The 25690-nt window shown below is 36.6% G+C and overlaps 1 protein-coding gene across 20 annotated transcripts in view; it reads left to right on the top strand.

Annotated features, from left to right (window-relative positions):
- Lpp (LIM domain containing preferred translocation partner in lipoma) overlaps positions 1 to 25690 on the top strand; it is a 663875-nt gene that overhangs the window by 387944 nt on the left and 250241 nt on the right. For all 20 annotated transcript variants that reach the window (XM_058585075.1, XM_046462626.2, XM_058585070.1 and 17 more), the window contains one exon: positions 18067 to 18747. In XM_058585075.1, the coding sequence (XP_058441058.1) occupies positions 18067 to 18747 (681 nt within the window). The remainder of the gene's footprint in view (positions 1 to 18066; positions 18748 to 25690) is intronic.

Raw genomic sequence — 25690 nt, 5'->3', positions numbered from 1 at the left:
TCTACAACTGTGAACTCCATGGTTCACTCTCCTGGAGTGTCTTCCTTTCAAGCTCTTTGTCCTATTGAGGCCTCCTCATTTCCTGCCTGAATGACAGCACTAACTTCTACACTGACTCTTTTACACTCTAAATAAGCATTCGGTTACACAATATTTCCATAATACAACCTGATCCTGCCCTTCTACCATTAGCTTCCTCCAATGTACTGTTATACAGATGTACAAGAAATGTGATGATAATAATAATAATGGTAATAACTGCAATGACTGACTACTCTTAAATGCTCTGTCTCAAATATTAACTTTCCTGAGACAACAAGGCTATTCTATATCAGAGCATTCGACAGTGGGGTATGTGGTATGGCTCTGATTTAATGTATTTTATGTGGCCGATTGAAAAAAGATTACCTGCTGTGCATGAGAAGCGAGTAGGTGGGAGTTTGCATCTTGAGAGAAGTGCATGTGTGGCATTTTCATATGCTGTTTTATCTCCTCAAATTCTTCTCATCAGAAACAAACTTTTTTGTGAAGAGATTATAGCATAATCTCTTCACATGGGCCAGTACAAAAATCTACATGTGTTGCATTCTGGTCTTAGTTTTTAAATTAAATATGTACGATAAGTAAGACATCGTTGCACTGGAGTGTTCATATTTATTAAAGCAAATTGACTTCTTGGGTACCACACTCTACTATTTTTAGCAGATTTTTAAATTTTTTGGATCTGTGATATAATGTTAAAAATAAGATATAAAACTGTATGTAAAGAGGGTGCACATTTAAACACTGATACCCATTCCAACCACACACACACATATGGTGCCCACATACTCAATACACACAAATATACATGTAAGTAAATAGAAAAAAATAGATCACAAATAAAGTTACTAAAATTTAAAATTGCTATCAATAAATTTTTGAATTAAGGGTTTTATTTAAAAATTAGTATTTCCCATATTTTATATAATGAGATGTTTTTATTTTAATGAAGAAAATATGTCTGACATGAAAGCTTGCTTAGCTCTCATTCACAACTTTTTTTTTTTTTTTAAACCCAGGGGTGCTTAACCACTGAATCACAGTCCCAGCCCTTTTTAAATTTTTTTGTTTTGAACTATGGTCTCACTAAGTTGCTCTGGGCCTCACTCAATTGCTGAAGCTGGCCTCGAGCTTGCAATCCTCCTGCCTCAGCCTCTTGAGCCAATGGGAATATAAGAGTGTATCACCATGTCTGGGCTGTTTATTTTATTTGGAAACAGGGTCTCCTTAAGTTGCTGTGATTGGCCTCGAACTTGCCATCCTCCTGCCTCAGTTGAGATTATGAATGTGCTTCACCACACCTGACCTCAGTTACAGTTCTTAATAGTGATTGACATTATTAAAATGTCATGAGTCACAGGAATAAGACAAATATTTTATTATAAAAATATTTTGAATAGTTTAGTTCCTTCTGTCTGAAGATGGGACTCACAGGAAATTATATGTTTTGCTGTTGTTGTTGTTGTTGTTATTATTATTATTATTATTATTATTATTATCATCATTAGAGGGTACTGGGGATTGAACTCAGGGCCACTCAACCACTGATCCACATCTCCAACCCTGTTTTGTATTTTATTCAGAGACAGGGTCTCACTAAATTGTTTAGTGCCTTGCTTTTGCTGAGTCTGGCTTTTAACTTACAATATTCCTGTCTCAGCCTCCAGAGCCACTGGGATTAATGGTATGCACCACTGTGTCTGTCTTGTTTGTTTGTTTGTTTGTTTATGCTGGGGATTGAATCCAGGGCCTTGTGCGTGTGAGGCAAACACTATATCAACTGAGCTATATCCCGAGCTCCGGGCTTATTTTTATTCTGATGATGATGATGGTGATTTTTCTTGCTAAGATATTGATCAGGGAAATTTAGAATGAATAATTAAGATACAGTTCTAAGGTCTAGGATCATTTATAGTGATTGTTTCATCTTTTTCTTCTTTCCACTTTTCTCATCAAATAATGCTGTGGCTGAGGTCATGTATCATGTTCTTGTATTTATATAATGCTAGTAATCCTTGAAACCACAGAGAATCATACGCAATACACACTAACACTCATTCACACACACACACACACACAAAATATAAAGTAAATCAAGAAAATGGTACATGTATAAAGACATGAATTTATGTGAACATCCTTTATATACAAAGATATGAAAAATTGTGCTCTATATGTATAATAAGAATTGTAATGCATTCTGCTGTCATGTATTTGAAAAAAAAATAAAATCAATTGAAAAAGAAAATGGGGAATAACTTCATACTTGAATATAGTCATTCATTGAATTATTTATTCATTCATTGCTCAGTGATGTTTTGATGCCCTACTTTGGTTTAGTTTTTGTGCTATCCGCTTCTAAAGCTGAAAAAGCAGAATATCACAACATGGCCCCTAATTTTGAGTTATGTAGTTTAGAACAATATTGTTCAGACTTGAAAATGTGTAAGGATATCCCAGGTGATTACATTTATCTGAGATTCATGGAAGGGCAGGCTAGGGGAAGATGCCTGAACTCAGCTGTCCAGGTGAAGTATGAAAAGCATCTTTAGCCAGCATCTTGAAGGGGGAAGTTTCTAAGTCACAAATATAGGAAGCTGTCTAAAATTCTTCACTATTTCAGAATGGAGTGAAACACTCTGGTCTCTTACCTCCTAGGCTAGTGTTGTTTGATTGGTTGGAACTCAGCTCAGTGTTTACAAAAATAAATGGGTTGCAGGGGAATCACTGTGTTCCAAGTAAGGATTGTCAGACTTCTGGGAATCTGAGTAGTTTCCACTGGTTTCCTGCCTGTTTCCCTGACTACACTTTATTAAGTCACTGAGGCTAGGAATGGTAACTTTTCACCCTGTAACTGGCAAAATTCCTGGTATTTAGGAGATGGTCATTAAATTGTAGATGACTATATGAATGACACCATTTTCAAAAATAATTTCTAAAGTCATACATTTAGAGCCAACTAACTATCACATCTCTTTGTTTTGGGGTCGTTGGGGAAAATACAGTGAGCTGACTGAAAGGGAAAGACATTTGAAGAGATTGGTTTTCTTTGTAAATCAAGCTATTTTGTTCTCAATGTAAGAATATGTGCTCATTTTACAAAAGAAAATGACAGAAGACAAAAGCAAAATACCAATGTTCCTTATACTCATGTCACCACCCATAGTTTTGGTTTTGTTCTTCATATGGACATATTGGCTTCAATCATGCCCTAAATGCAAGTTTAGATCATTTGATTTTCTTGTGACATTATAGCATTAGGATTAAGCATACTATAACATATATAGATCATGAGAATTGTAAAAATAAATCTTGAAAACAGTGTCAGAATGACAAGGGTCTCATTTCATGCCATTCCAAAGAATCTCGGGTGTCAGAGCTTATCTGAGATCAAAGGCACCCTTAGATACCTTCAGTTACCAGGAATCTTTGAATTAGTTCAGTCAAATCCTTTCATTTTATAAAGAGGAAATCGAGACCCAAACAATAATAAAAGTGAATTTATTCAAGCCAAATATTTTCAGGCCTTGTTTCAATTTGAAATAATATCCCAAAGAGTATCTGTGTTTGAATTTGCTGTTGTTTTCTAGGGAAAAGGATAAGCTAGGTCTTCATTTTGCTTCTTCCACGTTCAGTGATTGGACCTCACCTGCTGTGTGTCCCTGAAGATAAAGACTTCTGCAGTGATGCTGGTCCCCTGCTCCTGGCCAAGCCCTAGTCCCTTGCTCTCCCATGGAGCCTGATCACTCTGACCATGGTCAGGACTCAAACTTCCAGCTGACACTGGCTACCTAGCAAAGAGAAAGTATTAGATCCCTTAACACCCCCAAGTTCTAGGACTTTTACTCCACTGCATGATCAAAAATATCAAATAGGCTCTCATCGGAAAAGTTTCAAAAATATAAATATCAAGGGGTGTTTGGGGGAGCATTCAAACCATCATTGCTCCTGCCTCTGCTGTTTTTAAGAATACTGTTCGTATACCACAAAACATGTAGCAATCGCCCTTCCTTTCTCTGAGGCTACAAATACAATCCTGTTTTTCAAATAGTTACCCAGAAAATAGAGAAAGGAGCTACTACCTTAACTATAGACTCATATTGAGTGAGAAACACAGGCCTGAGAGCAGCCCTGGCTTCTAGATCACTCCTCCTTCCCTCACCCTTTCAGGCCACAGCTACTAGAGAAATGAATCTACCCCATGTGGTCACTGTGGGATTTATCCGGGCATTTGCTGAACCTGCTCGCAATTTATTTTTATTTCTTCCGATAGACGTGGATTTGGCACAGGAGAGTGAATTCTTTCTGGAACAGCAGATGTGCCTGGTACACTCGTTTGCTATAACCATTTGTGCTGTGGTTGAAAAAAAAAAATTTTAAGAGTGCAGAATTGTTGAAGGGGGAGGGCTAAAAAACCAGAACCATTTTAGCGATTATGCAAAGTTAGAATGTGAGTAATTTTGCCGCAGTTAGTCATTATGTGCTTTCATAGCTTGTTTTACAAGGATAAAGGGATGTGTACAGGTTTGGTGAATAGAGCTCTTATTTGTCCCTAATAGTCACTCTTTATGAAAACATTTTCTACCCTTCCTCCCACTCTGTGGCAAAGTGCTCTCTCCTTAGAAATTATACCCTTCTATGATTCAGCCCTTTTATCCATCTACAATAAGTGGACAAACAGCCTCCATTTCTGAGAACAAATATGTTAGGAGAAAAACTTTTTCCCCTTATATAAATGCGGTTGACATGTATTCAACTCATAATAATACAGTGATCATTTTAAAATGAGCATGTTTCTGCAAAGGGAAAAAAAACTGAGCAAGCATCCAGTGACTCTGCTATGAGCCCAATGAGCTGTAAACATGGTGTCCTTTCAGTATTTTATACAGGTTTTAGCAAGCTTTGCACGTGGAATTCTCTGAGGACTGTAATATATGACCTATTCCTCTTTTATTTGCTTTCCATCACCCAAATTCCTTTGGAAATATGTGAACGGGGGTCTGTTTGTTTCCACTGAAGCAAATATAGCCACTTACTCACACACGTGGCTTCCCTTACTGAATTCCACTACTATTTTGGAAACTCCTTTATGAAAACACAGCCCAACCTATCCCTTCCAACCTGGCTAGTGATGTCCATCTTGGCCTCCCAATATCTATGCACTAAGGTCCATTTTGGTTGAAAAAAAAAACAGGGTCTGTTGCCTTTTTGTGACTTGTTAGTAAACCTGGTCATTCTGGTGGAATGGTAGGAACAAATTCTAGAAAGGTGGCTCTAGTCTTAACTTTCAAAGCCTTACTGCTTTGGGCAAATCTTATCTGAGCCTGTTCCTTGAGAAGATGGAAATGTACGACCTTCATGTTTCTTTCAGCTCTAGTACTCCATGATTCTGTAAAGAATATTATATGTTTTAATTATGCACAATTCAGTCATCTTTTTCTTCTTTAAAATTCCTTTGAGTATAACTAACTCTCAGACTCTTGTCTCCAAGATGTTCACATTTTAATTCTCACCACTGATATACATTTCCAAAGGAGAGACCCCTACAGGACACAGATTTCCAGGGGGAAAAATTGTGCGGTTTTATTCATCTGTATTTTAATGGCTTGGAGTAGCAGTGAGAGACTGGAAGGATCTGTTCTACAAGAGCAGTTGATTATAAACCAAAATTGCTCACCAGACTCACCACATTTCCTGTTACCTACAGCTAAGAAACCCAAAATGCAAAAACTCAGTATATTTTAATATTAGATTGACTATTAATCCCAAACATTTCTTAGATGCATGGTTTAGGGTTCAACTTTACAAAACTGATAAAGAAGAGTATGAGACATTTATAACTTAGTCAACTCCTGCCATTATTATTTGCCAAATATTTATTCTCTCGTGGAATTTGACTATAACATGTTATTGAAGTAACTTTCATCTTTTAAAGAATAGGTTAAGGAAAATCTGTGTGCTGGGCCTAGAAAAGTTAGAATGTTGAACTAGAAAAACAAAGCTCTTAACATATCGAACATAATGGGGAAGATAATGAATGCTAAAGGAATAAATGCAAAAGAATGGATGAGGGCTATCATAAAAGGGGGTCCAACTATTAGTGCAGGGACCTTACCTGTCTTGGAGGATCAAGGCTGGCTTCCCTGAAGAGGTGTCATTTCATTTGAAATCTGAAGGATGAATTCTCAGTAGGAGGTGGGAGACAGAAGCAGGTTGGAAAGGATTCAAGTCAGGGTAAGCACAGAAGGGCTGGGACTATGAATTCCACATGGAGGGAGGTAAGAGAGGAGACTGGTGAGAATGAACAGAAGTTTTGTTATGAAGGAATTTGAACTTCATCCTAACAGCAATGAGGACCTTGAGAAATTTTAATGAAAGAATGCAAGATTCAGAGTTCAGTTTTAGAAACATTCTGGTTGCAGTCTACAGTATGTACTGGAGGACAATAAGAGATCAGTTTGTTTAACAAATGTTCATATAAATGTGTTTTTTTATTTGTTTATTTCAGTAAATTAGGTCAGCAATGATAGTGGACTGGACTAGAGCACCAATAAGCTAAGAGTGAGAACTGGAACTACTGATTAGTAATTAGTAGATGGAATCACAAAATCAAGTAGAAACACTATAGGATAAGCATATTTGTATCATCCAATCACATTGCTAAATCTTAGAGGTATCTACCAACCTTACAACATAAATGATTTACAATTTTTGTCCCTATTTTATTTTTCTTCATAGACCATTATTTGGAATACATGCTCCCTTCCTTTTCAACTGCATGTCATTTCACTAGATAATACTTCATGATTTTCTCAACCATCTTCTAATTTTTTTTTTTCCTTAAGGTAAATAACCTAATTTGAAAGCATTTTAATAGCCCATCATTGAAAGCTTACCCACCAAAAGAATTATCTAGTGTCCACTGCTACTGGTCATGTCAAAGTGCATCTGTACTTTTCTCACAGGGATTGGGTTTTGTTATTTCTCAGCTAAGGGGTTCAGCTCTTGGAATTTTTCACTAAACCCTTGGTCTGATTGGAGAAAAGTGCTGGGCCCTTTAGGGGGGATGATTCAGGGAAGCAGATTGCTTGTCATGGAAATAGGTCCCTTCTCACTACATTCCTAGGTTACAGAATAAGCTCAGATCGAATTAACCCTCATCACAATGGCATTTTATCCAGTGCCAGACACATGCATGCTAGGAACTCAGTGTACTATACTATATGTGTATTTATATAAACAAAAACCTTGGAGACCTCTCAAGTTCAAAACTGATGACATATCTTCTCATGTGAAAGTTATCTGGGGGCGGGGGAGGCACTCCTTAAAATGCTAGCTCTCTTGGCTCAGCAAGATGACAGGCTAGTTTTATGAACATGGCAGTGCAGGGCCTCAACTGGATTATTGCTTCTGTGTTTAATAGTTGGGGGGATAGGAAGGGAAGAATTTCAAGGTAGCATCTAAGTGCTCCCACTTGATTTGATTTTTATTTCTGAGAAAACAACTTGACATACTGGCATTGGTGTCTTCAGTTGTCCAGGGAACCGCTTGTCTTCACAGTATTTTATACCCCTTCAGAAGTGTTATGAGAATTAATTAAACGGAAAGGCTTCTAAGACAAAACCCACTCTGGAGTGCCACATCAGACCATACTGTTTCTGCTATTTCTGCCTCAGAAGTTATTAAGAATAGCCCGTCACTAGCAGTGGTGTGTGTTTGCAGAGCACAGCACTGTGAAATGAGCAAGTGCTGATGCGATGCACAGAAGATGTTGAGGCCTGTGGCTGTCTGAGGAGAGCCCCATGGAAGGCATGTGTGTGTGTGTGTGTGTGTGTGTGGTGGGGGGGGGGGGGTTCAAGTGCCCATCAAGCATACCTGTGCTGGCAGCGATGTTTTAAGCTCAGTGGCACCCATTAAAATTGTGTGTTTTTATTTTGAGAGTAATATTTGAGACTCTTTTAACTCATCACCAGTTTCCAGTTACCATTTATGATTGGACTTCTGTCTTTAATGTGAAAAATATGAAAAAAAAGAAGAAAAAGAAGAGGATGAAGAAAACAATTTTTCTTTTCCTTAAATGTATTGCCCAGTACAAAATTTTAACTTTTAACAATACTTTTAAACCACTTTTAATTTTTGGCTGTTTCTTCCTTTTTTCTATGTATGTAGCCATGGAAATTAGAATACTATAATTATTTTTTTGGTGTTTGGTTTGTAAAATAATGTAAATGTTTCTTAAACTTTATTTTAAATATGTATTAATTTATTTATAAGAAATATGTGTGATGTATTTATGCATTTATATATATTTATATTGTACGTAAAAAATGTATAGATATGACATGTTATTTATTTCTCCCTTTGATTTCAAAAGGAATATGTGGTTATGGTAGGAAGTTTGGGAAATGGGGAAGTATACAGAATACCCCAAAAATACCCCACTTAAAAAAAACCACTGTGACCAGTCCAGGAATAAATCCTTCTAGCTACATATGTATGCATATGTTGTGTGAGAGACAGATGGTGCATTTGTTGATGAACAGACATGAAACAGTTTCCTAACCTGATTTTAAGATATGAGATGGTTGACATGTTATTTATTGTTGTTTATTTTTATTTTCTAGGGATAAAATATGCATAACCTAGAATTTCCTATTGCAATTGCTCTTAATATACAGTTCGGTATTGTTGAGTACATTTACACTGTTGTGCATTGATCACCAGGATCCATGTCCACAGATGTATCTTCCCAAATAGAAGTGCCACCCCATTACATTACTTTCTGTTCTTCCTCTTCATTCCTGGCAGCCGCATTCTACTTTCTGTCTTTACCAATTTGACAACTCGAGGTATCTTATGTAATTGCATTCATACAATTTTGTACCTTTGTTACTGGGTCATTTCATTTTGCATGTCTTCTAGGTTCCTCCTTGTTGTAACTGGGTCAGAATTCACTTCTTTTTTGATGCTGAATAGTATTTTGTTGCATGTGTGCCTGGCTCCCATTTTATTTATCCACTTATTCATCAGTGAATGCTGTAGCTTCTTCCTTTGGGCTATTACAAATAATGTGAACATGTGAACATGACTGTACAAATATCTATGTCTTTGCTTTCAGTTACTTAGCAGTATGCCCAGACATGGAATTTCTGGTATTTGTGGTAAGGAAAGGAGTTATTGATGTTTTTAAATATCTTCACAGAATGGTTTTTAATGGCTCCATAGCTTTCCATCATGTGATTGTACCAGAATAATTTATTTAAATAATCCTCATTTACTGAACTATGTAAATTCCCCATAATCCTTCACTTCTACAAATTACAATGAATGATCCTTGAAACTAAACATTTATGCCATCTGTGGTCAGTTTCTTAGTTTAAATTCTTAGAAATGAGATTATTAGTTTAAAAGTATAGAATCTCTTAGTCTTCTGAATACATATCACTAAATTAACCCATGGACATATTTACCATAAATATTTTAAAGAAAGAAAGAATAAATTAGTTTCTAAATTTTATGAAATTCTCCTTTGAAATCCACTCCTATCACTCAAAGCCCACTGCTCCAGGTAAGATTCCCTCTTCTGCTTTAACAACAGAACCAAAATCTGGTTCTGAACTCTGCTTTTGATGCGAATCATTTTCTTAACCTTTTCAGATTTCCAGATTTTAGTCTCTTGAGTGGGTGTGTCTATAATAATCTGTATTTTAAAAGCTTAACCTATGCTGTCATGAAGTCAGATTTGAAAAGGGTTCAGACTGTACTCTATATCTAATAGGTTGTTTTCCAGCTCATGGGGTCATCTATGGAATAGATAGCATGAATGGCCAAAGTGGGTAAGGAAAGGAGTTGTGGTACTGAACTCAAAGCATTGGAGATGATTATTAAGGATGTTCAAGAAAGTAAAATTAAGTCATTTTCCTGTTCAGTGCTAGAAAGAAATTATGAATTAAATAGTCAATGAGGTGTTGCATTATAAGTGAAGCAGGTAATCTGTGCTTGCATTTGTCTTTATTATACAGATTCAGAAATTTTATTATCTATTGAAAGGCATCTAGTTTGGTTTGTGTATCTTCAGTATTATGAATTATGCTGCTTAACTGTTGATGTGGCTGCTGATTTAGTTTTTTGAGGAATCTCCATACCTCCTTCCAAATTGCTTGCAGCAATTTATAGTTTCATCAACAATGTGTGAGTGTACCTTTTTCTCCACATTCTCACCAACACTTATTATTTGCATTCTTGATAACTGCCTTCACGAGTGAAGTATAATAGAAAAGGAGGGAACACCACCCAATTCATTCTATGAAGCTAGTATCACTCTGTGGATAAAACCAGACAAAGATCAATCAAGAAAAGAAAACTTCAAGCCAGTATCCTTGCTGAATATAGGTGCAGATATTCTTAATAAAATATTGGCAAACTGCATACAAAAACATTTTTAAAAGATAGTGCAGCTTGATCGAATGGATTTCATCCAGGGAAGCAAGATTGGTTCAACATATGGAAACCAATAAATGTAATTAACCACATATATAGAATTAAGGACAAGAATCACATGATTATATCAATAGATACCCAAAAAGCATTTGGCCAAGTATAGCACCCATTCATATTTAAAACACTAGAAAAACTAGAGATAGATGGAACTTACCTCAATATTGTAAAGGCGATATAGGACAAATCCAAGGCCATTATCATAATGAACAGAGAAAAACTGAAAGCATTTCCTCTAAAGACAGGAAGGAGCAAGGCAGGCAAGTCTGTGTACTCTCACCACTCCTACTCAGCATAGTCCTTGAAACTCTAGACAGAGCAGTCAGGCAAGAGAAGGAAATTAAAGGAATACAAATAGGAAAAGAAGAGGTCATATTACCCCTGTTTGCCAATGACATGATTCTATATTTAGAAGACCCCAAAACTCCAACCGAAGACTTCTAGAGCTGATAAACAAATTTAGTCAAGTAGCAGGATACAAGATCAAAATACCTAAATTGGTTGAGTTCCTATACTCTTTGGGTCTCTGGAATTCTAGTGCACAGCAATTCTTTATTACACTGATTAGCCTCACTGGTGACTGATATAGCATTTACTTTATGTAAACACTTTGTGTTGAATGTATTTTATTCTCACAACTACTTTTTAGATAGCAAATATTATTGTCCCTATTTTCCAGAGGATGATGGTGAAGCCCAGAGAGATGAATTGTCTATGGTTGCAAATCCAGGATTCAAGCCCAGGTAGTCTGGCCCCATGTCAGGGTTTTACAAATATTTGCCAGTGTTTGTAACTTAGAGAAGAAGTGGTAAAGTGCATCTCCTGCCTTACATTTGACCTGCAGAAATGCTTTGGCTTTCTAGTGTTCTCACAAAACAAAAATATTCAGCAAAACCTTGAAGTCAGTATAGGAATATTGGATCCATGTTCCATGAATAGCAGTCAGCTGACACACTACAGGAGCTGCCATTGGGCAGAGTATGAGCTCCTCAGGTTTCACAGTCAATGCCACTCCATTGTTTCTCAGATATTGACACTGAGTATTATTTACTGTGTGTAGCCCCATTTATTTGGTTGGTATTTTTTCTAGGAAGTAAATGTTTTTTTCTATATCCATATCTTGATCAATAGGAAAATTATAGATAGACCTAAAAGGCCTTTTATGCTTTTATACATTTGCTCTGACTCTTTTATTACCTGAGAGAGGTAGAATGATCTTTAAAACCATGACATGGGGCCAGACTACTTGGGTTTGAATCCTGAATTTGTAACCTGCTAGTTGGTAACCATAGGCAATTCATCTCTCTGGGCTTTACCAGCTTTCTCTGGAAAATAGGGGCAATAATATTTCCTGTCTCAAGAGTAGTTGTGAGGATAAAATACATTCAACACAAAGTGTTTACATAAAGAAAATGCTATATAAATGTTTGTTGCTATTAATATATACTTTTATAATTAACCAATATAGGTGTTTTACTTAGTTTCCTGCTATAGCAATAACCAAAGTGAATAACTCCAATTCAAATATTCATCAAGTTTCTTCAAATAACCTGAAATGATTGTCATGAAAAAATAATTGAAACTGAAATACTTTTAACCTTCTAACAAGTCAACCATATTTTGCCTACTTCTCATTCGCTGGATGTATTGCTCTAGGTAGCTTTGATTGTATTATATAACCAGTTGAACCTACATTCTGTGTTTTTTCCTTTAATATTTACATTATGATTTAACATCTTCCAGGTGTCAGTGGATACCTGGAATCAATATATGATGTAGGAGTTTTGAGCTTTTGTGTATTCTCACCTGCTGTTACTTTAGAAAATTTCCTAAGTTGAAATCATTTTCGCTCATCTTATGGAATTTTTCATAAAATATTAAATAATAATTTTCTAAATGAATTAACTTTGATTTCCTTTGTTGTTTTGTGCCTCTAGTAACTAGTTCAGTACCTGAACAGGGCTGACTTTCAATAAATTTTTACTTAATAAATAGTTTGGATTGTGTTTCTGGAGTTTGAGGTACTTTGATTACTTGTTTTTTAATTCAAAGGGTATTTTATTTCAGTCACTACCTGTGGTTAAAAAAAAAGTATTTTAAAATGCATTAGTTCCTTTGCTCTCTTTCTAAGTGTATTTAAAATATGTCCCCATAGCTCTTGCCTGAGGGGACTTAAGTAATCATCAAGGAGAACTTTTCAGTTGACCATTAAAATGAAAATAAACATCTCAAATGCTTCTAGGAAAGAGAATAGTATTAATAAATTCCAGAAATAAAATCATTAAACTATTTAGAGAAAGGAGGAAACAATGACATTACTGTAATTAAGCTTGCATCAATTTTGTCAGTTTCTTAATTATCAAGTCAATAAGGGAAATTAGGTAGTTCAAATTTTGTATGGTTGGTTATAATCTGTCAAGAGGAATGCATTTCTTCTTGGAAGACTATCTTTCATTCATTCATTAAACACTTCTGAAATGCCTACTATGTGCTATGATATTTCAAAGCCATTGGGAAAGCATCTTGAATAAAAGAGACCAGTTCCTAGTTATCTCTGAGAAGTGAGAGAGTATGGCAAACTGAATTGGAATGAAGATCCTATTTAGATAACTTGAGATTCTCAAGGAGAGGCAGCAGAGGTATATTTGAGTCTGTCATGCCACCCAAAGGTTGAAGACTTTTAAATGGGAAAATAATGTGATTAGATGTACATTCCAGAGCCATCACTCTGGCTATAGAAGGAGGATTTCATTGATGGGAAACAAGAGGAAACACTCAAAGACCAGTTTGGATGCTATTGGAAAATTTCCCATGAAAAATTGTGTTATCTTGGAGTTGGTATCATCCGAGTTGCAGTAGTAGGAAAGGTGAAATATGGGAAGGGCAGGAGAGGCACAGGAATGACTTCCTTTGTTATCATTTGAGTAGCAACTGGGTGGATTAGAGCATCAGACAAAAGCAGAATTCAGGGAAGATGATCATAATTTAATTTCTGAAGTCAGAAAAGCATATGAGACATCCAATGAGACACATGGAATAGACAATTAAATATTTCTGCCTATGATTCACAATACAGATGAAGTATAGAGACAGAAAATTGAGAACTTCATAATATAGCAAGTGCTTCAAATTGTGAACTTGATCCTTGAGAAGGGGTCCTGAGTCAGATGAAAGGGATTGTTAGTCACAGGATACAGGATGACATGTTGACTGTTGTCATTAGCAGAAATTTCACAGAAAGACTAGAAAATTGTCTTGTCATTATATCCAATTCAATTTGATATAGATATATAGCTTTCTGGTGATTTAGGTTGGTCCAGAGATAGTGTTGAAAAAAAAAATCTCAGGGTCACTTAGTGAACATTTCATTTCCAGTGGTTCTGGACTGGAGAGGAAAGTACCTACTAATCACAGGGCGTTTGGAAACGAATGGGGACTTTTTATTATCATGATGATTAAAGAGGCATTATCCACATTGAATTATTAGGGGACAAAACACATTTTTACCAAACCCAAGATGAAAATAGGGCCCCTTGAGAGACACCAGAAGCCTCTTGTGCCACATATCTTCCTGTGGCTGGCTGATTATAACCTTTCTACCTGCCTGCCAAGGAGGGCCCCTAGTCCTCTCTTGAGTGCTCTCCTCTTCAGAATTCTGTTCTTTGGTTGAAATAACTGCTCTTTCCCTTGTATTCTTGAACCTAGAGGAGATGACAGCTCTCGCTCTGTCATCCATGGATAAGTGCCCTGTCCCTCCTGGCTATTCTGCACCTAAATAAGCATGAATAAGTACACTACTTGAGAAGACATAGTTTGAGTGTATCATTATTGGGGTGGGGAGTCCTGAGTCTTAACAGCTATCTTTTCCACAAATCATGTGTCTCACCTGTAGTTTCCTAGTGATCTTGTAATTCTAGATTTAGTTGTTAAGTTCTAGGTTACTGAATAGTTTTCCTCCTTTTCATTTTTTTATATTATCCTTTTATGGGGCAAACTTGTCATTTACTTACAATTTAAGCAGGCTGGGTAATGCTAGCTTGGTGGATTATTCTCTCCCTTCTGCCTGAAGGTGGTCTCAATAGAACCCAATAGAAATGTATGTAGTTTTCCCTTAGTAAGCAGTTCATTCTGTGTGTGTATATTATATATATATATATATAATACACACACATATATATACATATATATATAATATATGTGTGTATGTGCATGTATATGTATGTGTGTACACACACATATGCTAAAGATATCCCTAAAGAAGTACCAGATAAGAATCTGACCTTCTATAACAAAGGGCATGAAAAAATCAATTTGAACCTAGGAAAAAAATTAAGGGTAGATTTTTCTATTCAACCACATAAGATATAAATTTTTTCAGAGAAAAAAATTGAATGAAAGAGGGAAAACTTTGCTTTCTTTGATGACTCAAGATCATCAAAAACCCAGAGTTCATATTTCCCAGCTATAAATGGAGACAGTGACTGAGCAACTGCACTGAGACAGACATCCTAACTGCTGCAGCTCTAAAGTCTGCTCCACAATGGATATTCAGAGCCACAGTTTGGAAAGTAAAGCCAGTCGTGTTTGCAAGTACCCAGAAAAGAATTAATGTAGACCTTACTCCTCAGAAGCAACTCTTTGGACAAATTTCTCTCTTTTCAGCTGAACATAGCACGCGCATGCACATACACACACAAACATACACACACACACACACACACACACACACTCCATTCCTAAAGGCTTTGAGTAAAGGCATCAGACCACTGTTTCAGGAGCCATTGCCTGCTTCTAGGAATATCTGCTTACTAAAGTTCTTTGGGGGGATGAGAAGATTTTCCTCAACTCTGCTATAAATTCTGTTGTATCTATTCTGGCATGTTTTTGAATATTTTACAGATCATATCTATGTGTTTAAAAATTGTGTATTTTGATATATATATAAATATAAATACCTATATTTATACATATTTTCCCCTTGAGGTTTTACATATATTTTACCTCATTGGATGTGGAAGGGGTGAAGACCAGGAATTGTTTATTTATATTTCTTAAGATCAAAGAAACCTAGCAACACTTATTGGTTCATGTATTCAGTTAATTGAATTGAAGATTCACGTAGTGAACCTTTTTTACTTGGATTATTTGGTGTTTCCAAGCATATATTTTTGACATTTAATTTTTATTTTTGTAAGAATTCTTGAATTTCTATCACGATTTAACATTTTCATTTTGAAAATCAAGCACATTTAAATATTATGCTCATCTATAAATACACATGTATGTAATTTTTGGAGACTCAGAACTTTTTAATATGGCATTTTTTTCTATTAGTCATTTTCCAAGCATCTTCAATATGTCGAAGTCTGTGAGGTTAGGGGAGGTGGCTAGTATCCTTGGATGAATAGTAGATGTCTCCCTGTCCCAGAGGACTTGATAATGTGGTAGAGGAACTGACGCATAGTGACTGTTGAATGTGTGTCTGAACTAGGGTCGGTGTGGCCAGAACACAAGAACAGGCCAGATGCACCTCTTGTGGCTCATCTTTTTCCTGGTGCAGGCACTCAGATTTGCTTTTGCTCAAGTCAGGATAATAGCATACATTCTTGTCTTGCTACTTGAACAAAATTTGAACTGTATGATGTATCATTGTTGACCAGAGGCAAAAATCAAACATCAGACCTCTAGAGCTAATTCATCTTACTTGAGTAAAATTGCTTGACTAAAACTCCTCTTTCAATCTCTCCCTAACACATGGCAACTACCATCCACCCCTTGATTCCGTGGGTTTGACTGTCTTTGATACTTCATATAGTGGAATCATACAGTATTTGTCTCTCTGTGAATGAGGCATTTTTCTTATTCTAATGCTCTCAAAGCAAATCTATGTTCTTGCATATTGTAGAGTTTCCATCTTTTTAAAGGCTGAATAGTTCCATTGTATATGTATGACACATTTTATCTATTTAACTATTGATGGCCATTATGACTAGTGCTTCAGTGAACAAGGAGTGCTGATATCTCTTAGAGATCTTGATTTCAACTGTATTGAGTAAATATTTCTAAGGGAAATTTCTATTTTAATTTTCTGAGGAACCTCCAAACTATTTTCTATTAGTGGCTGCATAACTTTGCATTTCCACCAGTAGTGTGCAAGAGTTCCATCTTCCTGGCCAATACTACTTTTGTTTTATTTTTATTAATAGGTATCCTGACTGTTATGGGGAGATATTTCATTGGTTCCTTTTAGTTATGCATGATAGTAGAATCCCTTTAGATATAATTATAAAAGCATGGATCTATCTTGTTCTAATTCAGTCTCCAGTACCTTTCCCTCCCTTCCCCTCCTCCCACATCCCCTACTCCCTTTCCTCTACTGATCTTTCTGCCATTTAACCATAGTTGTGTTTTCTAATTAATGTCTTGTGAATGAACTCATGATGAATGTAGTTTGACTATTAACCCCTTATTGGATATGTGATTTGCACTATTCTCTACCATTTTTTAGTTTGCCTTTTCACTCTGTTGATTGTTTCCTTTGCTGTGTCAGAGAACTTTTTCAGTTTATATAGTCCTATTGGTTTATTTCTGTTTCCATTGTCCGTGCTGCCATGTTTATTGACGTCATATCCATGAAATTGTTGCCACAACCAATGACGCTTTACACCTCTGTGTTTTCCTTTAGATCTTTTTAGTTTCAGGTCTTAAGTCTTTTGCATTTTTAAGCCTTTAATCCATTTCTAGTTGATGGTGTAAGGGTCCACTTTCATTTCTTTGCTCATGGATATCCAGTTTCCTTGATTCCTATTTAAGAGATTGCACTTTCCCCAGTATGTATTCCTGGTCTGTCTGTCTTTGTACCAGTATCACAATGTTTAGATTCCTGTAGTTTTGTGCTATATTTGAATTGTAGTTCATCCAGCTTCATTCTTGATTCTCAATATTGATTTGGCAATTCATGATCTTTCATGGCTCCATTTGAATTTTAGAATTTTTTTTCTATTTCTATAAAAATGTTATTGGGATTTTGATAGTGATTATAATGAATCTATATATAATTGTAGTTAGTAAGGACATTTTTGGCACATTAAGCCTCTCAGTTTATGAATACATAATTTCAACAATGTTTTATGGTTTATAATGTGTGTGTGTGTGTGTGTGTGTATATATATATATATATATATATATATATATATGTAATTTACCATATTAAGTTTATTCCTGGGTGTTTTCTTAATTTTTATGCTATTATAAATGGACTTATCTCCTTGATTTCCTTTTTTAATTGTTTACCAGTAGTGCAGAGAATCACAACTGATCTTTGCATTAGTCTCTTTGAGGGTAGGACCATGCCTTATCTGTATTACACATCTTAAATCATAAATAACAATAAGTTATTAATATTTGTTAATTTATAGATTTTTATTCTGTTTTATTGGTGATAATCTTTGCAATTTTTTCTTCTCTCTCTCTCCCCCCTCCCCCCACAAACTCCCTGTCCCTCCCTCCCTCCCTCTCTTTCTTTAGGGCTCTACTAGTACAACAGCCTCTCCTCCAGTCTCCACTCCTGTCACAGGACACAAGAGAATGGTCATCCCAAACCAACCTCCTCTTACAGCAACCAAAAAGTCTGCAACGAAGCCACAGCCTGCACCTCAGGCTGGCCCCATCCCTGTGACTCCAATTGGAACACTCAAACCCCAGCCTCAGCCAGTCCCAGCCTCCTACACCACAGCATCGACCCCTTCAAGGCCTACCTTCAATGTGCAAGTGAAGTCAGCCCAGCCTAGCCCTCATTACATGGGTGGCCTTTCATCTGGACAGATTTATGGCCCAGGGTCCCATGGCTATAACACTCAGCCAGTCCCTGCCTCTGGGCAGTGTCCACCTCCTTCAAGCCGGGGAGGCACAGATTATGCATACGTTCCACCACCAGGTCCTCAACCCGAGCCTGGGTTTGGCTATGCCCCCAACCAAGGACGCTATTATGAACCCTATTATGGAGGAGGGTCTGCCTATGGGGGCAGAAATGACTCCGATCCTGCCTATGGTCTGCAGGGTCACCCAAATACCTGGAAGCGAGAACAAGGGTACACTCCTCCTGTGATGGGGAACCAGAACCCTGCTGGGATGTATCCAGTCCCTGGTTCCAAGAAGACCTATATCACAGATCCTGTGTCAGCCCCCTCACCACCACTGCAGCCAAAGGTAAGAAATTCATGAACACAGTGATGGGGAAAAAGTGAGCCTCATTTAGTACACCTTCACCAGAAAGCAAAGCTGATGGCCAAAGTGCACAGGCTACTCTGTTGTTCATTAGCAAATACAATCCCAGGAATGAAAGAGTCAAGTAGGAAGGAGAGAAATTTTATTTGCAAATATGTCATCAATGGGGCTACTTTATAATAGCAGGTACAACTAATTGCTCATTCTTAAAGGATCATCTCCCAAAAAGCCACATCAACCATAGTATCTCAGGAAAATCTGTTTTTGCAAAGAAAGAGAAAATTATCCTCCTGTCCATCAAAACATCCCTCTTTGGAGCAGGAATTTCCTCACACAAGTTTCATTTGCTTACGTATTAAATAAGCATGCATCATCTTACACTTTAGCAGATAGAGAACATTCCCAGATCTATAAGTGGCAAGTGTGCAGGATAGGTTTGAGGTGAGCTGCTATTGGGCTCATGTGTTGGCTCCACAGTGGTTGCAGGGGTAGAACAGGTGGCCAAGGACTCAGGAGATGGCCGAGGCCAAAAGGATTTAAGCAAGGCGACACCTCAGAGTTTGCTCAGAGAAGTCGCAGCACAGCAGGACTGGTCTGTTGCCCCTTGTTTATTCACATGACTGATCCTCCAAGAAGAATCTCACTTTTCACCCTTTAACCCACGCATGCTTGAAAATCCTTTATGAATACTAGTTATCTTCTGCTCCTTGACCTTTTTAGTCAGTGCATTCAGTTTCTTCCGCTTTCTACATAAGACATAATACTCAACATCCCACTGACAACAACTGGGATTTTCTATTAGTACTAAACCAACACCATATTTTTTACTCCCACCATGACATAGGAACCAATGAGAATTACTGGAAATGGTGAGGCGAAGAAATGGAGCTGGCTTCCAGCCATTATGTTGGAACAGAGCCCTCCTTTCCTTTCAGTTAGAACTGTGAGGTATCAGGAATTTGAAAGCCTTCCGTTAGTCTACAGCTGAATCGTAACTGGGGGGATGTATTGGATGGAAGATTGGACTATGTATCTATATTTCATTCCTTTCCATAGTTTTGACAAGATTGTCGATTTCCAGACAGATCCATTCTCATACTCAACCTCATAACAAAAATTTCCTTCAGGGTGTCTACTAAACCATTCTTCTCACATGTAAGTTTCTGCTCTATTAATAGTGTTCTAAGTGGATATCAGGTTCCTTAGAGAACTAGAGACCTTCTTAGATGGGGCCTCTGAAGGGCTTGGAGGAATCTGTCAACATCATGCATAACCATTATACAAAGTGGGACAGCCATGTTCATTGTCCAATATCAAGATTCGAAGTTAAAATGTTACATGATTTTAAAGCATTGTCTCTTTATGATGATAAATGTTATTAAACGGGTTTCGTGTTTGTTTTTTAAAGCAGGCTTATCCAAAATAGGCAATCTGTACGACTTGCATTTGTTAACATGACGGTAGATTTACATTAGTCCCCCCCTGCCCCAGAAAGAAACCAGTTTAGATAAATTAAGATTATTGAACTTTACCTCGCTTTTTTTTTTTTTTTTTGCAACTGCAATAAGTCAAGATTACAATAAAATAAAATAGTAAGTTGGAACAGTGGGTAGCAACATTTAAGTTCTAATAGGTAAGCAATTTTGCCTTGGCCAAGACAACCTGACTCAAAGGATGATAATCAAAAGGAAAAGAGACAGTCTCTGAGGGTGCTGTTATCCCACTTGGAGAACCTTACATTGGAGATAGTAAAAGCTTCCCATCTACTTGGAGGGAATCCTTGATTGAGCCAATCTTCAAGTGCTCTGTTTACCAGTTACCACATTGAATCCTCAGGCTAGTCCCTGTTAAACATTCAGAAACAACAGAGGAAAAAGAATCAGAGTTCATTGTAAAGCCTGAATCTAAGAGCTTGAGTCCAGCCACATCCTTAACATTAAATCTGTTTCATCATCCTGCTTTGGGTGATGGAATGAATTTTTATTAACTACTCACCAGAAATCATGCAACTTCATTTTGTTTACTATGTGAGTAAAGTAGTTATTCAAGATGATCTAATACACTATTACAGAGGAATCGGCGGATTTCATATCACTTTTTAAATTTTTTAAATATTTGTTTTTCAACAGTGTCCTGTTTTCACATCATATTCAATTGAGCATTTTAAAAATGAGAATCAGATTATGTACTTTTCGATGTGATTATTAAGGGGAGTGGCTAGAGGTTGACATTTAGCCATCTGTCTGTGCTTTGGGAAAGGAAGAAAGGGACTGATACAGCTACAAGATATATTCTGTGTGTGTTGTGGGTGCCTGGGCTGATGGAGGAGTGGGCTTTTTCACCTTTGGTCTTGAGGAGAACATTCCTTTGTTCAACTGCACCTGGGCACAGTTGACCTTATTTTCTACATCTTGACTCTATTTTGCTTAGTGATGTAACTACTTGCATGAGTTCTTCCTTGATATTCCACTTTCAATTTGAGGAAAACTTTTAGACCTCTTTATTTGCTTTCAACCTCAGTAAAGTGGGAACGTCATCTTCATTAATTAATTAGTAATTGCAAAAGGGCTTGGAAATTTCCGAGGGCTAAATAATTGCCAAGTTAGGGCTATTTGCTTTTCCACTGGCTTTTATTTATTTCTAATTTTTTTGGTCACTGATGGAAAAGTTACCTTTATATCTGGAAACAGTGTTACTTTATAAAATTGCAAATTTCTGGGGAATTTGGCATTAAACCCACTGAAGAAAAAAAAATGATACATTGGAGATAAGCTGCTTTACTGTTCTTACACTGTAGTGCATACAAAAGAAGAGAAAGAAGAAGGGAATGGGGGAGAGCGAAAAAGGAAGAAAGATAAAATCAGAACCTACAAGGCTTAGGGGACCAGGATTATATCTGTGTTCCCATAATGTGCTGAGCAGTGAATTTGCATGGTGCAGTAGGCCATAATGTGTTTCCTGTACCATCTGAGCTGAGTTCCTTGAAAAATGTTGTTATAAGCAAGTCTTTATAAAGGAAAAATGTTGCCTTCTGGCTGGAAATCCTCTTAAAGATACAGTGGAATCTTTTCTCTCTGCTGAGTTAGAAAAGCTAATATATTAACTCCATGCTTCTGTATTATTCACCGGATTTTTGTCCCATGCATTATTTTCACATCTCTGTGAGGTAAGTTATGTAGTTTCTTCAATATTCAGAGAAGGTGGCTTACCTTAAAAGTGCCAGAGCCAGAACCTATTGACCAGTCATGATTCCAAGCCCACAGTAGCAAAGCACCTTTAGACCCTTTTTCTTATCTTAAAACGGAATCTAGGTCAACCTCAGCTGTGTTACAGGAGCAGATATTTGCCATGTAGTACATGAAAGCAGTGTTCTGCTCACACTACAGAAGTTGGTGAATTTATCCCACCTATGGAGGTTATGTTAAATTCTAAAATCATCTATTATTGAAATTTCATTGAAGGCATCCTTCAGGATACTGAGACCTTAAAGGTCCTCAAACCATCTCTCCGTCTAGCATAAAATGTTTCTCCTCAAAAGTGAGAATAGATCATTTCTTTTCATTTAGTTTTGAGGTTTGAGGAATATTTAATGGTTCATAGAAGAGGAACTGTGAGGGTCAGTATTGAAGAGACACCTATATTTGGGAGTGTTGATATAGTACCATTTCAGACATTCCAGTAACATCAGGGTGCTTAAGTTTCTTATATTGACATGTATATTGGGTGCACTGAAAAGACATTGCTGGCATTTTAAAGAGAACCTTCTTGATAGCATTCCCTGTGCTAAATATTTTGCAATAGGGATGGAGATACACACACACACACACACACACACATATGTGGATATACATATAAATGTACCACCACCTCATGTCAGTTGCCAATATCTGATCATGTGTGAAGATGAGAATGGAAGACATGGCTCAAGGAGGTCGGTGACAATATTTTGTAATTCCTTTTGGACAGAACTTTTCAGTTAGTGTACCTCCTAAATGTCTGTGAATATTAAACATAGGCAGAAGATTTTATTTCTATTACTGATGAAGATTCAAAAGCTCAGGGATGAGATTATCCACTTAAGGTCACATGTTAAATTCCTGGGAGAGCCACAATTCCAAATCAGGACTTCCAAAGATGGTCCTTATGCTTTTTCCTTTGAAATCCCCTGGATCTTAGTATTTTTGAGTATTTGAGTGGCAGGAGCTCCATATCAGCACCATTGGACGTGGCTTTGGTATGGTCATGACACAAGTAGACATGGAAGTAAGCTTAATGAAGATGAGATTTAGGTTGGAGGGGAGGATGAGTTTTAGATCTGGATCTCCTCTTCACTGTTATACACATGAGATTAATCCCCAAATTCTTTTTGTTTCCACCATGTCTAAAATCTAATTCTCTTGTCCACTTCCTATTGAATTCAGTTCTATTTCTCACCCATACTTTTGGGATGGCTTCTTATCAAGTATCTCTTCCTCTAGCCACTCTTCACCCCCATTTATCTTATACCTACTGTCAGATTAATTAGTTGTATTACTAGTGCTCCCCTTAGCATTAATTACCCTTTTCAGAAACTTCAAAAAGCTGTCTCCAGTTACATTGACATACAAGGAATACATTGAAACCCCTACTTGCTTTCCAGTTTTATCTCCCCCTTTGAGCATCTAGGCTTCCAGTTGATAAGTTATGTTTTTTGTTAGTTCTCTCTATAGCTTTGCACACTAAGCTCTTTCTTGGTATGCTTTCTCTGTCCTCCCCCAAGTGAAGAAAATATTTGCACATTCAAATGTGACCCATGAAGTCCCAGGTAAAGTGTTAATCTTTCTCATGAAGACTTCTCCTCTTCTTAAAATCAAGTTGCACATTATTTCTTGTTCTTTTTTTGGAAGTTTTTATACTCTTATTATACTACCATCATTTATGTAACCATTTTCCACCAATGTATGCCCCAGAGTCAATTTAACTCCAAGTTTCAGATAGTATCTGAAACCTTTGTGTCCCTCAGAGTAACTAATACAGAGAATTATTATTAGTTTTTATTATTTTAGCGCTCAAATACTAGTACTACTACTTATTATTATTATTTGATGCTTAAATTCCTTTAAGTATATTCACTAAACAAGAATATTACTATTAAGACATTATTAACATATTAATACATTCTGTTTGTAATATGTATTTTTTTAGTTATAGGTGAACACAATATCTTTATTTTATTTTTTTTAATGTGGTGCTGAGCATCGAATCCAGTGCCTCATGAATGTGAGGTGAACATTGTCCCTCTGAGCCACAATCCCAGCCCCAGTACATCCTTAATGAATATGCTGAGAGAAATTTCCTTTGCCATCCTAAAATAAGTAATACTAGGTTGTTCAGCAAAAACACAAATCTGCTCAATACTCAAAGTAGCTAGATTAGTTTTCATACATACACAGAATCTTTTTCACTTTCTATCCCTTCCCCTTCTATGTTCATAGAATTAGTTGATTCATATTATTGAGATGTGATTTCATGCAATAAAAGGTGCCCATTTTAATTGAGTAACTTGGGGCAAAGGTATGCATCTGTGTAACTATCATTATAATCAAGACGTGGAAGATTTAAACTACCACACAGAACTCTCTTGTGCCTTATGGTAAATTCTTTCTACCTTTAACCCCAGGCAACCGTTCTTGTTTTCCAACAATGCAGATTCTTTTTTTTTTTTTTTCTATTCCTATAACATAAATCTTGCTTCTGTTTTTTTTTTTTTTTTCCAACTCACTGTACTTGAGATGTGTTCACATCATGTGTATCAAGAATTCATTTTTATTGCTAAGCAGTGTTCCATTGTATGGATACACTACCCTTTCTTGACAATTCACCTGTATGAGGGGATTATTTTTTCCCACTTTGAGTCAAAAGTAAAATTTTTGAGAACATTTATGTACAAGTCTTTGTATATACATACTTTCATTTTTCCTGAATTAAATAGTTTTAGTCAACTTTTTCTTCACTGTGACCAAAAAACCTGACAATAAACATTTAAAGGACAAAAAGGTTATTTGAGGGTTCACAATTACAGAAGTCTCATTCCATAGATGACCAATCCCATTGCTCTGGGTCTGAGGTGAGGCAGAACACCATGGTGAAAGAGTGTGGTAGAGGAAAGTAGCTCAGGACATAGCACCAGGAAGCAATAAGAGAGAGAGAAAGACTGCAGACCGGGAACAAAATATATACCTACCTACTTACAGTTACCACCCAGTTAATCTCTATTTGTGAATTAATGCACTGATCAAGTTAAGTCTCTCATAACACAATGAGTTCACCTCTGAAATTTCCTGCATTGTCTCACACATGAGGTTTTGGGAACATCACCTATCCAAACTATAGCATAAATATAAGGATGGATGGCTAGGGATATATGAATTATTTGCCTAGCCAGCTCAGGTCCCTGTGTTCAATCCACAAAAACAAAGGAAAAAGAAACAAAAACAAAACAAACAAACAAAAAAATACAAGAAAAGCCACAATGCACCATTTTACATCTTATCAGTATGTATGAGAGAAGACTGGGATCAGGTTCAGTTAGTTTTTCCCTGATTCTAATAGTACCTGGTATTATCAGTCTTTTAGCCATTTTCATGGTTTATGATTGCATCTCCTTGTGGTGCACATTTACATTTACCTTTTGAATAATTCTGTGGAACATCTTTCATACATGTATTGGCCATTCATATTCTCCCCATTTTTAAAATATTTTTTCTTCTTATGATATTTATAGGAGTGATTTCTATATTCTGAATAAGAGTCCTTAGACAAATGCATTGGCAATATTTTTTCTTCCTCTGTAACTTATCTTTTCATTGTCATTATTTTGGTTTTGAAGGAGCAGGCATTTTTAATTTTGGTGAAGGTCAATTTAACACTTTGTCTTCAATAGTTA

The sequence above is a fragment of the Marmota monax genome, unplaced genomic scaffold, assembly GCF_021218885.2.
Source record: "Marmota monax isolate L192 unplaced genomic scaffold, Marmota_monax_Labrador192_F-V1.1 WCK01_AAM20220418_F8-fsc00100, whole genome shotgun sequence".
Taxonomy (NCBI): domain Eukaryota; kingdom Metazoa; phylum Chordata; class Mammalia; order Rodentia; family Sciuridae; genus Marmota; species Marmota monax.
This window is presented reverse-complemented; position numbering and strand designations above follow the sequence as displayed.